This window comes from Mytilus edulis, chromosome 2 (assembly GCF_963676685.1).
Source record: "Mytilus edulis chromosome 2, xbMytEdul2.2, whole genome shotgun sequence".
Taxonomy (NCBI): domain Eukaryota; kingdom Metazoa; phylum Mollusca; class Bivalvia; order Mytilida; family Mytilidae; genus Mytilus; species Mytilus edulis.
The window spans coordinates 17,991,192-18,009,766 of NC_092345.1; the positions used below are offsets into that span (position 1 = coordinate 17,991,192).

An 18,575-nucleotide genomic window follows, 5' to 3' on the forward strand; every position below is an offset into this window, starting at 1 on the left:
GAACCGAACATCGCAGTAAAATATATGACAGACCGTATGCAAGAATGGGTCCATATCTAGTAGGGATGTATACAGGATACCTCTTATATAAAACTGGCTGTAAGTGGAGGGTTAACAAAGTAAGTAACAGTACAATAAAAAAAAAGTAAAGCTAATATATATGCATGAAGAAATAAATGTATCATGTTCTTGTATAGAAGAAAAGGATACAGACTAATACATAGATTTTATATTTGTTGTCAGATATTTTACGTTACTGGTAAATTCATTTGTAGTATGTTATATGGCAGCTGTTATCTAATAATTCATTTCTATGAATGTTGCATTGTTCTTAGTTATTTGTTGCACTTCTGTGTTCTGTTATTTCGTTGTTTTCCTCTTATAGTTGATCCTCGGTTTTAGTTTATAACCCGAATTTGTTTTCTCTCAATCGATTTGTGACTTTTAAAAGCGGTATACTACTGTTGCCTTTATTTAAGTCTCAACATATTTGAATGTGCGTTAATGGCATTTACTACTTTGATGATCAATCCGATTTGATACATAGCAGCTACAAAGTCGTACGGTTTTATTTTCAAATTTGAAAATGATACCCTTTACTTAAACATGCATATTTCAGTACATGCTATCATTTCATATGGCAATGTGGACATGGAAAATGAAAATAAGACTATTTATAGTGTATGCTTCCGAAGAGCTTTATGGATTTACCTTTATCGAATCAATTGAAAGCCAAAGATGTATGTGGTCCAGAATTAAAGCGAAATAAATTTAAGTTATATTCAAACTTTGCCTGGGGGAGCTGGAACCTTGGTTTTTTTTCTTTGTTAATTTCTATATTTCAAAACAGAAAATATGGATATGCTATCAATCGTATCAGTACCGAAAAACGGACTAAAAAGCTTATATAGTCCATTAGCAGCGGTGTGTACTCATTGCTAAGACAAAATGAAAATAACACTTCATAAATTGTGTGCATCTGTAGCGTTTTCTGCATTTATCTTTATCGGGTACGCTCAAAACCAAATATTTGAAAGCCTAGAATGTTAATAGTTATCAAAGGTACCAGGCTTATAATTTAATACGCCAGACGTGCGTTTCGTCTACATAAGACTCATCAGTGACGCTCAGATCCAAATAGTTAGAAAGGCAAACAAGTACAAAGTTGAAGAGCATTGAAAAGCATTTATTGATAGGACAGATATAAAAAAAAAATGAAACGATGTCCTCTCAATGTATCTTCAATAAAATGTGAAAAATTGTTCTTATAATAAAAATATTAAAATACAGACCGAAATAGTACATAAAAAATCGAGTAACCAAAACTAGTGCATGGACACCATTACATGAAATGTTGAAATGCATAAGCTTGTACGGAATTCATATTATATAAAATACACAGAAAGGATACCCTGGATGAGAAAAGACACAGAATGCTTTTTTTTTTTATTCTAATGCTTACGCTATTATTAGTTAGAGTAAGTTTTGTGTATTGAAAGTCGAAGGGCACAAAGGAAATGTTGTTTTATATATATTTTATAAATACTTTTCAGTGGCTTAATTTGATTTTGTGGGCTGTATTCGCTGCCTTAGCATGTTTGATTCTTTATGGCTTACATGGCGATGACAATGGAAGTGTCACATTGTCCAATGAAGTAGCAGCACTATACAATACTGTACACAGAACCATATGGGGATTATGCATCTCGTGGGTTATTTTTTCATGTGCAACAGGCAACGGAGGTAAACTTTTAATTTAAGATTTTTGTTTTTTAAGAATTTATGTCGTACTATTTGTTCTTTCGACTATAAAGCAATGCAATATACAATATACAATAAATGATTCTTGATTTGATGAAGAATGTAAATATTGTATTAAAGAAAATAATTTGAAAATGTATATCTGTAGTAAAAACTTTTAATACTTCTGTCTTGAATCTTTTGGTGAGCAAGGATTCACACCAAAAACAAACGCAAAAGGTCAAACAACATTCAAAATAGCTGCAGAATCGACTTTAATTATTACGATTTCCACACATCTTCAAATAACCACTACGGGACCTGATCTGATGCTAAATATACACAGTCTGTTGTCTGCTTTATGGTCGAGTTGTTGTCTCTTTGACACATTCCCTATTTCCATTCTCAATTTTACATTATAAATACCAAGCTTAAAATTTGGTTCACCAAACGCGCGTCATTTACAGAAGGCTCATCAATGACGCTCGGATCAAAGCATGTAAAAGGCTAAAACAATTGGAAATATTTAAGTATATAAAGATCATTGTCTGAAATACATTTTTTGTTGTGGTTGTCTTTGGTTGTAATACTCAATGCAAAGACAATGTTGTTTGGTCAAAATGCATAAAATTGTTACTTTAGTATGTCAAAGTAATAATACTCATACGATTTCAGTCTCTTTTTTCCAGGTATTTCATTTTCTTCTTGAAAACTTATTTTTAAGGACAATTAGACCAACATGACTAAATCAATTTGATTTTATGGATGTTTATATGACAGAATTTTTTTTAGATTTTTTAAGGTTTCTCTAATTAAATCTGTTACACTAAATAAAGGCAACAGTAGTATACCGCTGTTCGGAATTCATAAATCGATTGAGAAAAAAAAACAAATCCGGGTTACAAACTAAAACTGAGGGAAAGACATCAAATATAAGAGGAAAACTACGACACAACAGAATCACAACATTGAAATATATTACACACAGAAACGAACTATAATATAACAATGACACAATTAGAATGGAATGAAGCTTCTAGTACTCTAAACTATTAAGTAATTAATCCTCAATTATAATTAGTATAAATGAAATTATTCTGATTCATTATAGTAACTTTTTATCTTTTTTAGGATTCATCAACACAATTTTATCGTGGAAGGCCTTTGTGCCTTTAAGTCGTTTAACATATATGGCATATATGACTCATATGATTGTACAGAGCTATTTTAGATTGACTAAACAGAGACTTGTCTTTCTTAATGATATGGAAACAGTAAGTTCCATATACAACTCAATAAATTCATAGTTAACTTCTATTAGAAAAGAGGGTGAAAGCTACCGGAGAGAATTCAAACCCAACAATCGAAAATAAACTGACAACACCATGTCTAAAAAAGAAAAAGCCAAACAGACACATAATAGTACACAAACACAAAATAGACAAATAAAGACTAAGCAACACGAACCAAAAACTGGGGGCGATCTTAGGTGCTCCGGAATGGTAAGTAGATCCTGCTCCACATGTGACAACGCACGCGCTTAATTTGCATTTGTCCTCAAAGATAACGAAAATAGACAACCGCTCTGTCGATTAGATATCAAATTACATTTATTTTGATAATGTTTCCTCAACGTTTATTTATGATCCAGACAAAAGTGTTTCCTATGTGTGTTTATTTTGTATCTATGTATCCTTGTTTACCGTATGGTTCCACCAATTAAATTTTAAATCTATATTGAATCATAGAAAAATGGGTTTGAATCGACCGCAAAACAATCAATGATTCTGTAATTAGGGGCCCTCAAATAACATTCATGCTTAAATTCTCGTTCTTAAAATCGAATAATACATGTTTTGTTTTATATCTCCAAATATTTAGACAATTTGCGACTCTGATGTCTTATGATATATCAATTGCTAAACTACTTTAATTTATTATTTCAAAGTCCAATGAAATGTATTCAATGAATTTTCTACAATTAAGGAATTTCTTGTCTCCATTTTTGATAATATATTCATTCAATTTGAAAGGATTTCCTTTTTTTCTGCGAGCGTTCCTTGTGGAGTTAAATCAAGAAAACCGCGTCCGACGCACGTAATTTGCAAAGAAATAATTTCATAAATTATAAGTCACTTTAAAATATATCCTTCTTCTTTTTCTATATGAACAAAATACTCATAAAGGAAACCAGGCTTATGGTTGTGTAAGCTAGACACGCGTTCCTTCTAAATGAGACTTATCAGTGACGCTCAAATAATAACAGGTGTAAAGCCGACTCAAATACGAAGTTACAGAGCTGAAAATTTCAAAACGTTGTGCCACTGTTATTACCATTTAATTTATTCTGTACTTTTAATTACAGATATATGAATTCCTTGGACATATATGTTTGACATTTGCTGCATCTTTTGTGTTGTCACTAGCTTTTGAGCTACCAATGATGGGGTTGGAGAAAATAATTTTCAAAAGAGAACAGAGAAAAAGATAACCTACTTAAGGTCAAGGAAACATTAACATGATTCAATAATACAATTAAGACTCCACATTCACATTATGATGATATAGTATGCATAAAATTGCAAACGTTTAAACTTTTATACATTCTCATTATATTGCAATAAAAATTATTTGAAAAGAAAAAATACATATTTTTTTTGTGTTTCAAAGATATAGAAATAATAATAAAGAGATATATTTGTATTTCAGAAACACTATTTTCCTCATACCACAACTCGTTTTAATTTTTTTTGATGATTTCTAAGTAGTTCGGTCTTTGTAAATACTCAACAAAGATTTAAGGCTTATGCATTCATATAATAGTGCCAGACTGAGGCGTGTTTCTTTGACATAAAACTCATCTGCAACTGGAGTTTTGTGGTGTCGATTCGAAGGACAAACCATATAAGAAGTTTAAGCTTTGAAAACCAAAATATCCAAATGATTGAATACAGTGGTTGCAATGTTATTCGTTGAATATCAATTTTCGTGTATTTCGTGGGTACCGGTAAATCACGAAATTCAATGTGCTATAAATACCAAATACAAACACTACATATAAAACAAAAGAATAAGCATCACGAACCGTACCGAAAACTGGAGGTTGTGAATACTTCCATCGGCTGATATCAGCGGAATAAAAAATCACCCAGCACACGCATCAAACAAGTGGTTGTGAAAACTCTCCAAAAATATCAGACGCTTCCGAAATTATTCATCATTTTATGAAGGGAACTTTTAAAGTGGCAGAATAACTAAAAATCAGGCAGTGGTGAAAACATTTCAAACAAAAACACGATCAACTACACATTAATTTAAGTTCAGATTGTATAATGGTGTTTGAATAAAACATTTGCTTTCTTTTCCTGTTCAGGTATTCAAAGATATAATTTGGATGAAATCATTCAAAAATACAATTAAGGGGAGATAGCTGTGTAATTTGCTATCATTCTAGCCAAAAGTTATCTTGATATTTCAAGAATTACCAGACACACATTTCTAACTCGGGATGAGGGTGAATTCAAATAAGGATGGTTAGGTCGTCGCGTTTTTTTCGGACAAGTTTTAAATCATTCTAAATTGCCTGATTCTTACAAATACTGGCAATGAACCCGGGATGCGGATAACTTCAAATACGGATAGTTAGGTCGTCGATTGTTTTTTTCTCTTAGCCGAAAATCTTTTAAATCATTCTAAATTGCCTGATTGTTACAAATACTAGCAATTAGAGCAACTTTGCAAAGAATTGATTTACCCTGAACATCAAAAGAGTACACTTCTGACCTACACTTGATTCTTGCTACCCACTAGTGTCTTGAAACATCTCTTTGCAAAACACACATATATATATATCACCTATCTGTTGGGAAATCTGACATCGATCAATGATATATTAAATGCACAGTAGTTTACTGATATTCAAATCTCATAATGGAATTAAGAAGATACTAACAATGGTAGAAAACATTAAACAGTATGAATCGGAAGAACTCCAAAAAGAAGCAAGACAGGATGAGTCAATTAAGACTACTTTCTTGTTAGCTTAATGTCCCCTGATAAGTTGAGACAAAGACACATTATCTCTGTCAACCAGTTTTCTTATCCACAAGGGATATAATGCATCTTTGAATCTATAAGCAAAAAGTAAAATCTCAAAAATAATGAAGTCCGAAAAAAAATCAAAACGGAAATTCACTTATTAAATGGGAAAATAAAAATCTTACACACATCAAACGAATTGATAGCAACTGTCATATTTCGGACTTGGTACAGACATTTGTATTATGTCGAACACAGTGTTTAGATATTGGCATGATTAAAATTATACCTATTAAAGTTTAACAGTTAATCCATACACTTTTAGACGATTTCGGCTATTTGTTCATGTTCCCTTTGTTTCCCCATTATGTATTTAAACCTCCATTGAATGTCGATCGTTTGGTCCGTAGTATAAATATTATCAGGAACAAAGAAAAAAATATATGTTTAATGTCAGGGCTTTGAAAAATGATAATAAATCAAAATAAAATAATCTACAATATTTTCCAATACTTCTTGGTTGAAATATTTAACCAAATATTATTAAACAGTAGTACGAATAAAATGTGAGGTTGGGACAGCAACCCAACAAACAAAAAGAACGAAAAACGCAGCAAAACAGGGGCGGATGCAGGAATTTTCGAAAGGGGGGGTGCTAACCCAGGGCACCCAGGGCAAAGGGGGGGTGCAAAACATATGTCCTGATACAAATGCATTGATCAGCAAAAATAAAGGGGGGGTGCGCACCCCCGGAACCCCCCCCCCCCCCACCCCCCCCCCCCCTTGGATCCGCCACTGCAAAAGGTTTAATTACAATCTTCAACCAAAAACACATTATAAAAATAAGAAAATTTGGTAGGATTTTGCTATTTTTAAAGTTTCGTTCTATCTATTATAGCTTACAAGAATAAAAGGCAAAATAAAGTAAAAAGAGTTAAAAAAGTGTCACATAAGGGCAATTACTCCTATAATGTACATTTAGTTTCTAAAATTCTTTTTCATGTGGTCTCTGATTGAGAACTGTCTCATTGACAGTCATATCACACAATCTTAAATTTATCTATATTCTGAAAATTGTTTGTTCTGTTCGATTTGTATATCGTTAATGGTTTTTAAACAATAGACAAATCTTTCATTTTACCCCTATATAACCTTGGAAGTCATGTTGGATGGCTAACCAGATCATTGTACATATATTTTCAACTTTAAAACATGATTGGTGACGTTCCTGAATTAAGATAGGCACATAAACAATTTAGATTTAGATTGAACAGTTGGAAAAACCGTACTCATTGCTCAATGTTGAATGTCATATGGTTACCTATAGTTGTTTACTTCTATCTCATTTGGTCTAGGGTTGAGAGTTGCCTCATTGGCAATCATACCGCATCTTCTTCTCTGTATTTCTTACACCTGAGCACCTGAGATCACCCCCAGTTTTTGGTGGGGTTCGTGTTGCTTAGTCTTTAGTTTTCTATGTTGTGTCTTGTTTACTATTGTTTTTCTGTTTGTCTTTTTCTTTTTTAGCCATGGCGTTGTCAGTTTTTTTTCGATCTGAGTTTGACTGTCACTTTGATATCTTTTGCCCCTCTTTTACAGCTTAATTGAAGGATACAAATTATTTATCATAATTCCTTGTCCTTCCTATTTAATTAATACATTCTATGGAAGCAAAAGTTTTTTTGTTTTTGTTTTTTTGTTTCTGGAAAAAAAAGTCAAACAAACTAAATAAATCAATCATTTTTATATCCAATTATTTTCAAGAAACTATACAGTACCAACTTACTAAATAACAAACTAATACAACAAATGATATATAAAGAACTTGCTGTTCTTAAAACTAAATAAACAATTTAACAATACAATAAAAACTTTTTAATACATGTAAAGTGTATATCTTTCATAAAAATTCTCAACATTCTTTTAAGATTGAACTTTGCAAATATCAGAAATTCAGTGGAGTATTTCTTAAAAGTTAGGTTTCATAATTTTACGTGAAAAGAACTATCCAGAAGCTTAAAGTTATTTTTTTTTTAAATCTGAATACATCTGTGTCTTTACATTAAGTGTTTGAGAATATATTAATTTCAAAATCAAAACAATAGCAAGCAATGAAACAAAACGCAGTTGAACTATATGACTGCCAGTGGCGGATCCCCTTTTTTTGGGCTATCAATGCATTTCAATGGGGACATGTAGTTGGACCCCCCCTCCCATCCTTTATCCTGGGTAAGGAACCCCCCTTTTTAAAATGGCTGGATCTGCCCCTGACTGCATACTTCTTTGATTATAAAATGTACTAGTATAATGAAATTAATTTAATCTCAAAGAAAGGCATTAAGTCATAACCAATTTTACAAAGCATTTAAATTTTGTGTCTTATTTGTGTCATATAAATGCTTAAAACATAAACTCCATTCATCATGAGTGTCTTCTTTTTGGTTGTAACTGTTTTAACACATCCATTAAGGAGGTACTGTATTCATTAATTTCATTTGTATGGTTAAATAAGAAGTATATAAAGATAGTACTATATATGTCTCTTCTCTGTGTTTGTTTGATAGTTCATAGTAAAATGTAACTGGCAGTACCGGTAATTGTATGATTCAAATGATTTTCCTGAGTAGCTATGAATACTAACATATCTTGGAATGTCAATCCAACATTTCCTCAAGTTTATTTATAACTTCTTCATTAACTATTTCGTCACTGTGAGATTGGGAAATTGTTTTCCTTGCTTCATCAGTGGGTTCATCCTCATCTTCAGTCCAAGCTCTGGTATCACCTATATCAATGACATCAGTTTTTCCTGAGTAACCATGGATACCAAAACATCACTGGATTTCAGTCCCACATTTCCTCCTCAAGTTTGTTTACAGTTTCCCCAGTAACAATTTGGGCACTGTGAGATTCTGATATTGTATTCCTTGGTTCATCAGTCACTTCATCATCATCATCATCTTCATCATCATACCAACCTCTTGTATCCCCAGAATACAGTTCTACACAAACACAATCCTCATCTTTGTCATTCTTTGATAATTCATAATTCTTCTTAGAGAGAAATTCTCTTCAAAACAATAATTATATTTTTTAAAATAAAATTATGGGGACCCCTTATATTTATATATTATTAAAACAGAAATGTTTAGCTAAATGACATATAGTTTCAATCAAAATTCTGTTTGACAATAGATATTTCAGAATATTCAATTTAAAATAAAAGATATGTATTTTTCACAGCTTTTCACATTCATTGAATATATTCACAAATTTTTAATTCACTCTTATCTTTTCTAAACATAATGTGTATATAGACATCTGTCTTTTGTAGAAGACTATTTCTCTAATTCTTAATCGATATATACTTTTCCTAACATATTGATTATTTTTATTTAATCAACATGTAATTCGTTTGATCTCAGTTCTTCATTCTCGAGTGGATAAATATTGTATCACACTCGATACAGTGGTAGAATCTACATTTATTGACTTCTAAATTTGTTTTATATATTTTTGTCATTTTGTTTTCTTTATGGTTGCTGTGTCCTTGATGTTTACCATACATTTCTTTCAATCATACAAGTGTGGACACAGATCAATGTGGATAATTCAATCATACAATCTATATAAACAAAACCAAAGTTTATATTTTAATTAAATCAATTATTTCTCAATTTTAGGTTCAAGGTAGTTTCATAGCACTTTGTATCATGGTTTTCCTATGAAATTAGAAATCTTTTACAAATTAAAAATGGTATATCTCCTTACCTTAGTTGATCAGAATCACATAAACTTTTAATTGATTTAAAAGATATCAATTTATCAATGGGTATAGAAGCTGAGGTTTCTTCTTCATTATAAAAGTCAGTACACTTGGACATAAAAGACAGTACATAATTAATTTCTGATGCTAAAATTTCCTCTGGTTCTCTCTGTTCAATATCTTGATGAGGATAAATGCTTTCTGCTACCTGAAATTGTAAATATTATAGTTTGTATACAGAATTAACAATATTTTACATTATGGCTATTTTACGAAATTTTCTTACTGACTGATAATTTCCTTTCTCAGCACAGTAGAGTGAAATGATAAATTATCGCTTGAAACTAGGGGCCCACTGCTGTTGTCAATGAAAACAGCGATAAAAAGATTATCATTGCCCATCTCAACTTGATTACTTTTCTCACTTTGGCCCTACAGGCTCAAGCAAGAAAAACCAATCTCGTTTAGAAGATTAATAATAATCTATCTACAACTAATGCATGGTTTGGTAAAAACAACTGGAAACTAAGGAAAACAATATACAGTTTTGGCCCACTGAGGAGTTGATTATTCAGAATTGTCAACCCAAGTAAGGTTATTCCACAAGGGCTTTAGCCCAAGGGGAAAACTCTTACTCGGTTTTACAATTTTGGATAATCACCAACTCAATGGGCTATAATTGTTTTAATATACTGAAAGAACAGTTTAAAGTTTCTTCATCACCATTTTGTTTATTTATGTCTGTGACATCACAGTCATTTGCATGGGAGATAACTCTTGTACAAATCAAGAAACTCACAAGGTTATTCCCTGGTGAATAATAGGGTTATTCACTGCTGGTCTAAATTTTTAGGGTTATTCGTCCTTCCTTGCAATTAAATGAAAATTAACTGAATTATGCCATGTCACGTGATAAAATTTTACACAATAGAATTGTTCGAAATATATTTAAGGTATAATAATAATCTATAACTAATGCATGTAAAAACAACTGGTAAACTAAGGAAAATTATTCAACAATTGAACTGTTATTTCTTATCTGTTTTTGGTTTTGTAAATTTTATTTTATTGTTGAGATGATTCTGCTAATTCAAATGTCACAATTTTGATATGCTATTTTTGCATCTATGAAAATAATAAAACAGAATGAATTTACTAGTCTATAACTTTGTATTTTGTTTTGCAATGGATCAAAAGTTGTTATTCTATTATTTATGAAATGTTCCCTTAAAAAAGAAATTTAAATTTATTAAAAGTTTATATGTTACAGGAATCTCAGGTGCTATTTCCAAAAAATTGATTTGGTCGAAAACTCTTACAAATTTTAAATAATATTCATGCTGAATTTAGTGTTTGTACTGTTTTAATAATAAAAATCATACATTTTTACACAGATGGAGTAAGAAACTAATCTTCAGAGCTTTTCAAAGAAAAAGAATACGAAAAATATATTGAAAGAAGTACTTTTAAGCATTTTAAATATATTTAGGATTTACCAGTGAATATGTTTCTTGTTCTACATTTGAGTTGATTTGTGGTTTTTCTCCTATTCTAGTGAATACAGCTGCTTGGGAACAGTTACCTAGAGATTGTGCATCAGCAGGTCCATCTCCTATACCATGAAATTTACAGTCATATCTGTATTTACCACATATGTCATTACACCTGAAACATTCATATGACTTTCATAAACAAAATACTATAAATTCAGAAATTTTGTCAAAGTCTGCTATGCCTACAGATGGGTTTTGGGAGAAAAAAAACACCTCACATTTAAGTTTCAAAATCATTATTTGTTTGCAGAATTTTCTCTAATTGTAATAATTAATTTTGGATTGTCCATCGTTCAAAAAATTGCTACAACAAATGCAAACAAAATGTTAATTTTTTACATTACTAGAAACTTTGTCAGTTCTCAAAATTTCTTAAATTTGGTAACGTTAACGAAATTAGGTAACAGTTACCAAATTAATTAACTGAAGATTTTACATTTTATCAGTCAGAATTCTAGAACTTCGTATTTGGTTCCGCCTAAAATTGGTCCCAGCATGCTGTTTTTAATTTATAAATGCCAAAACCAAATGAACAATGAAGTTAACGAATTTTTTAATGGTTCAGTTAATTGTTATCGAATTTGGAGATTTCCAGAACTGATTTGACTAAATTCACTAAAATTTCATTTACTTTATGTAGTTCCCTTATGAAAATAAGGTAACTAAATGGAAAAGCATCAATTATGAATGTTTGGTTGCAGAAAATTTAAACAATTACAAACAAAAGAACACTTAAAGTACAGGGATAAAGAAAATGCAAATGCATTTTTTGCACTTTGACCTTATGGTACTTTTTCCTGTAAGATAAAATTATGTGTTTGAAATGTAAACTAACCATGTCTGAAATTGTTCCCTTGTCCATTCAAATTTGTGATCATAATGACGGAATTTTGGTGGTCCTGGAAACAGCTGATTAAATTCAAAGTTAGGCGTTGTCATGACAACAAACTTTGGACATATACATTCAAATACCATGGTGATGACATCTTTTAAATCTCTGTCATACAAGTGTTCGATGCTGAAATAGACAATGTTAAGGGGTATTAGCTAAAAGCAAATTAACTAGAGGCTCTAAAGAGCCTGTGTTGCTCACCTTGGTCTATGTGAATATTAAACAATGGACACAGATGGATTCATGACAAATTGTGTTTTGGTGATGGTGATGTGTTTGTAGATCTTACTTTACTAAACATTCTTGCTGCTTACAATTATCTCTATCTATAACAGTACTTGCTGTGGAAAATGTTATTGAAAATCTTCAAATTTTAAGAAAATTGTTAAAAATTGACTATGAAGGGCAATAACTCCATAGGGGGTCAATTGACTATTTTGGTCATACTTTATTTTTAGTTCTTACTTTGCTGTTCATTATTGCTGTTTACAGTTTATCTCTATCTATAATAATATTCAAGATAATAACAAAAAAACAGCAAAATTTCCTCAAAATTACCAATTCAGGGGCAGCAACCTAACAACCGATTATCTGATTCATCTGAAAATTCCAGGGCAGATAGATCATGACCTGATCAACAATTTTACTTCCTGTCAGATTTGCTCTTAATGCTTTGGTTTTTGAGTTATAAGCCAAAAACTGCATTTTACCCCATGTTTTATTTTTAGCCATGGCAGCCATCTTGGTTTGTTGGCCGAGTTACCAGACACATTTTTTTAACTAGATAACCCAATGATGATTATGGCTAAGTTTGGTTAAATTTGGCCCAGTAGTTTCAGAGGAGAAGATTTTTCTAAAAGATCACTAAGATTTACGAAAAATAGTTAAAAATTGACTATAAAGGGCAATTACTCCTAAAGTGGTCAACTGACCATTTTGGTCATGTTGACTTATTTGTAGATCTTACTTTGCTGAACATTATTGCTGTTTACAGTTTATCTCTATCTATAATAATATTCTAGATAATAACCAAAAACAGCAAAATTTCCTTAAAATTACCATTTCAACCAACAACGGAATGTCCGATTCATCTGAACTTTTCAGGGCAGATAGATCCTTACCTGATCAACAATTTTTCCCCCATGTCAGATTTGCTCTAAATGCTTTGGTTTTTTAGTTATAAGCCAAAAACTGCATTTTACCCTTATGTTCTATTTTTAGCCATGGCGGCCATCTTGGTTGGTTGGGCAGGTCACCAGACACATTTTTTAAACTAGATACCCCAATGATGATTATGGCCAAGTTTGGTTAAATTTGGCCCAGTAGTTTCAGAGGAGAAGATTTTTCTAAAAGATTACTAAGATTTACGAAAAATGGTTAAAAATTGACTATAAAGGGCAATAACTCCTAAAGTGATCAACTGACCATTTTGGTCATGTTGACTTATTTGTAGATCTTACTTTGCTGAACATTATTGCTGTTTACAGTTTATCTCTATCTATAATAATATTCAAGATAATAACCAAAAAAAGCAAAATATCCTTAAAATTACCATTTCAGGGGCAGCAACCCAACAACGAAATGTCCGATTCATCTGAAAATTTCAGGGCAGATAGATCTTTACCTGATGAACATTATTACGCCAAGTGATGAGAAAAGCTCACTTGGCCTTTTTTTGAGCTAAAAATAGGGATGGATATATATTTTAAAACAATGTTTCATTAGTTCGCTCCTGTACACTGAAATAGAATTGAAAATGTCTACATTTTTTCACTTCACAAGAAAATTATTAGTGGCTCTTACATATTTTATAAAAGCTAGTTTTCCTATTTAAATGTTCAATAATGCAAGTTCATAGAAGGCTCTTATGGAACATGAACACATCCATATTAAAGTACTAAAGGGAGGTAATGTGAAGGATTACTAATTTTAATGAGCCGGGATGGATAGCTTTAAATCAGAAAATGAAACTTTTACAATATGTGTGTACAAAAGGAAAACTTCAATTGGTGTGAAAGTGTCCATATTTGAATAAAATGTAAAGTGCCAAAAAAATTTTGTCATCTATTGCATTCATCTTAAATTAGAAAAGACAAGAAAAATGAAGATTGACTGTATGAATAATTTGGTATTAAATTGGACACACAGTTTGAACCCTGTCAAATCTTATATGTGCCTTTCAGGATCCTGTAAATGTTGTTGTTTAATGATTTTTATCATATTTGTTTTTTGTTTATTGTTTTGTTCTATTTGTTCTAGTGATGTTCTGTTGCACCTCTGTCCTATGTTAGGGAGAAGGTTAGGTGCCTCCTTACATATTTAAACCAAAAGTCTTTTAGACTTATTTATAGTGTTTTCTAATTAAGTCATGTTGGTATTTTATCATAACTTATTTCAATTTATTAAACTTTGCACTTTATATTGTCATATTATTTTTGATAAAAAAAATCGTAATTTTCTTTTTAATCAATGGATGACTGGATAATTAGCTTACTTGATCTGTTTACCTTTTATTTTTAAAACTTACAATTCAACCATAGTGACTGCATCATAGTCCCTAAATCTGGTATCAAATTTTGTTGCACTGCCATCAAAGATTTGTACATGTAATGGATTCTTCCTCTTCTGGAGGTAATCATAACAATGAGGTCTAATTCTACATTTATTGACCTCAAGTGTAGATAAGTCAATATCAACAAGACTAATTCTTAAAAGAGTTATAACTTCTTTCAAGTGTCGAAATATCCCACATTCAGAACATCCAAAATCCACAACCTACACAAATAAAATGTTATTTGTTTACAAAATATATTCATTGTATAATTTACTGTCAATTTATAAATGATTTTATTATTGCAGAATATGAGACAGAGTTATAATCACAATAATTTAAACTCTCATTTTGACTTTGTAATATGAATAAAAAAAAAGGATTTTTCTCAATATCACAAAAATTTCAATAGCATTATAGTCTAAAGTGACTCAATTGCAATAATGAATGCAAACAATATTTTCTGATTTACAGTATTTAATGGTATTGTTTGGTGGTGTGTTTACTTGGTATCTCATAAATACAAAATGTAGTCAATGATAAAAAGCCTAAAAAGCAAGTTTATTTTACTGTTACCATCTAATGAAATACAGTTCAACCTTATATTTTAAAGAAGAGTGTGTGACAATGCAACAACAAGTGAAACTGCAAGCTACTGCTCACTGATGATACCCCTGCCGCAAGTGGATAATATTAATAGTGTGAAAATATGCAAGTGTTCGGTAAATAGGAAGTTGTCGAGTGATGAATCTGAAAACGCATCACACGGTAAAGCTGACTTATATATAAATCCTGAAACCAAATTTCAGAAATCCTTGTATTGTAGCTCCAGAGAAAAATGTGACGAAAATTTTCAACTTGGCTATCATGTGTAAAATCATACAAGTGTTCGGTAAACAGGAAGTTGTCAAGTGATCAATCTGAAAAAGCATCACACGGTATAGTTGACTTAGATAAACCCTGAAACCAAATTTCAGAAATCCTTGTATTGTAGTTCCTGAGAAAAATGCGACGAAAAATATTCATGGGACGGACGGACTGACTGACAAAAGGACAGACAGAGGTAAAACAGTATACCCCCCTTTTTTAAAGCGGGGGTATAAAAAGTAAAAAAGAAACTTTAGATTTTTATTCAGATGTCAATGGGAAGATGAAAAGGATCACTTCAACTAGGCATTGCACAACTCTTTTTTTTTATTTATTTATTAAAAAAGACATTTTTGACAAAAAAAGTAGACTTTCATTAATGTAATGTAGACACATATGGTCTTCATATTTTTAACAGATTGCTAAAACAATTAATTGGGCTTCAATTATGAGCATACAATTAGACATCAGTTTGGCAATGTCAAAAAAGCAGCAGTTTAGTACAAGATGAAAATTTTGGATCTGGATTTGAGACTGCAACATCAGATTGGATTTCTTTTGAGGGTTAAATATATATCTTTCCATTAGAGACCATACATAGATCTGAATCTTAAATATATTCTGTGATTTTAGGAATTTTATACTAATATTAAAATAACTTACACTATCAGGTTGCAATGTGTCAAGGATTTCTTTCACAAAAGTGTATCTCTGTATGTATAAAGGGGGATAAAAGGAAGGTCCTCCAAGATTGTTCTCATTTTCACTTTTATCAGAAGTCTTTTCATCAAGGGGTGACTCTTCTGTTGGGGATGCAGTAATGGATTTCAAATCACCAATCTCAGCGGGTTCCTCTGTGGAGAATCTTGGACTAGTACAATCATTAGCAGCCATATTTACCAAGTTTTCTTTAACTACAATCTGTAAATTGAAATTAAATAAATTGTTACATATTTTTTACAACTGCAATGACATTTTACAAAATCACATAGAATAGAAAAAAAAAATACTGTTGCAATTTGTTGGTGACAGGGTTATAAAAAATAATCCAAATCTGTTTACACATTTAATATGGAAAAGGTCCTTCTGGGTATCAAAAAAGTATGTTCTACAATTCAAATTGTTTCTATGGCAATAAATGTATGAAGCTGAGGCATTTAACATGTTTAAGCTTGGTAAAAAAATTAGATCTTGATTCTGAATAAAACGGCTGTCTGACATTTGACCAGCAAAAAAAACATGAAGTAAATCTGACAAAAATATAATATTTAACATGTTTAACTGATGCTGGAATGTGTATTTGGTAAAGAAAACTGCTTAATTAATGTTATTAATTATATAATTCATAAGATTAACAATTCTTCGTTAACACTGGATTCCACTTTAGCTCTGTTGGAATAAAATATATATTGAATAAAACATTTATAACACTAGTTTCAATATCAGTATCCAAGTTTAAAACATCAATTATCGGTCCTACAAAAAAGCGCCCGGGAAAAGAAAAAGCGCCCGGGGAAAGAAAATTAGCGCCTGGGAAAATTAAATAATAATATCTTATATTAAACAATAATTTTTTTCCTTAAAAAACTAATAATCATTGTTTGTTTTGTCCTTTAATATAAATGGGGAAATGTACGATGCTACATCTAAAGTGTTGTTGCACTTTTACATTTTAGATTTCAAAATTGTATATATTAAGTAAGTAAATAAATATAAGTAAGAGTATATAGAAGAATCATGAACTAAATGTCCTTGATCAGAAAGTATATGTTGCTGTTCAAAAATAATCAGTGCCTGAGGTCTTATATTTTCGCAACTGCATGGTGAACATATTTTTATGCAGATGCTGATATAGATTTATTATATATTTTTCTTATAAAACTAAAACTGTTTTAATAAATGGCTATGCTTATCAGGGTTTAATGCTTAGTTTTGAATTTAAACCAAACTCCTGCTTTTTACTACCTTGTTTTAACTAAGGTACATGTATAGTGCTGCTTTATTTGCTGATTTATTATGTGTAACTCTTTTTTTAATTTTGATTAAATTAATATTTATCTGTGAAATTTAAGTTGTTTTTTACATTTTTCATTTTGATATCGTTTTTGAAAAACATGTCTTTTGACTTGTTTGATGTCTTAGATTTTATAAATCTTCCGAAATAGTATTCATATATTATTGTTAAAATTGAAACATTCATACTTGTTGTTGTGATTTATTACAAATGTCTATTATCTGAATTTGCAAAATACTTGTCTAAAAAATTCCAAAAAAATCTATGTGAATAACTTATTTCATCGACACGAAGTTGTCTCATGCCAATAAAATATCTATATATTTTCCCCGGGCGCTATTTTGTCTTCCAAGGGCACTTTTTCTTTTCCCTGGGCGCTTTTTCTTCACCCGAACGCTCCCGGGCGCATTTTAGTAGGACCCTCAATTATTCGTTGAATTAGGAACTTTTTGCTTATAGGATAATTTTATAGAGTTCATCTTTAAAACAAAATTGACAAATATGACAAAAATCTTTGATTATTTTTACAAATCTCTGAAGGAAAAAGACACATGTATGATATGAGTGAAATTAATTGTGTAAGATGGGGAACTTGTATTAATTTGGTCAGCCATTGTACCTACTTCACCAATCTAAGAAAATGGTGCAAATGGACATGCAGCTTTGATCTGCATCCATGCAATTCGACAAGTGCTTTAAGCAAATTTAAAACAGAATCATCAGCATAACAGTGAAGAAAAATCAACAGATCAAGTACAGAATTTCCTGATGCAAAGGGGACCATTTTATGTAGTTTTAATCCAATAAACATACTTAGGTTGTCTTTGCTCAGGCAATTTTATTTTTTAAAGTTGACCATTTACAAGCAACCAAATACAGCAGGGTTGATGGTAAACAAGCTTAATGTTACCTTGAACTAAGCTCAAACTGAAACAAGTGATTGTGCATATTTTTATTACATGTAGTATTATTACCTTGTCCTTCGCTCTACTTAAAGTGCCTAAATGTAAATTCCTGTAAAAAATTCTAACGTCAAGGAATCTTCTTAATCTAAACTTTGTTTAAAGGCTCTTTGAATTGGGATGTTGCTTTACACACATGTGTTTCTATTTCTGTTTCTACTTTCACTTTAATTTTGCTACTCGGAACTTACT

At 31.0% G+C, this 18,575-nt stretch overlaps 2 protein-coding genes across 2 annotated transcripts in view; one reads left to right on the forward strand and one right to left on the reverse strand.

The window, feature by feature from the left end:
- Positions 1 to 4,385, forward strand: part of LOC139511614 (nose resistant to fluoxetine protein 6-like) — a gene marked incomplete in the record, with an annotated part of 16,898 nt that extends 12,513 nt beyond the window's left edge. The window contains 4 exon segments of the mRNA XM_071298525.1: positions 2 to 119; positions 1,554 to 1,743; positions 2,872 to 3,014; positions 4,106 to 4,385. Of these exon segments, the coding sequence (XP_071154626.1) occupies positions 2 to 119; positions 1,554 to 1,743; positions 2,872 to 3,014; positions 4,106 to 4,231 (577 nt within the window).
- Positions 4,386 to 7,507: 3,122 nt separating this feature from the next.
- On the reverse strand, positions 7,508 to 18,561 carry LOC139511616 (small RNA 2'-O-methyltransferase-like). Its single transcript, XM_071298528.1, has 7 exons — positions 18,396 to 18,561; positions 16,071 to 16,328; positions 14,517 to 14,764; positions 11,933 to 12,115; positions 11,041 to 11,209; positions 9,550 to 9,752; positions 7,508 to 8,848 (listed from the first exon to the last, which is right to left on the reverse strand). The coding sequence occupies exons 2-7, from the start codon at positions 16,299 to 16,301 to the stop codon at positions 8,623 to 8,625; spliced, it is 1,260 nt and encodes a 419-aa protein (XP_071154629.1). The 5' UTR covers positions 16,302 to 16,328; positions 18,396 to 18,561; the 3' UTR covers positions 7,508 to 8,622.
- Between the last annotated feature and the right edge of the window lie 14 nt (positions 18,562 to 18,575).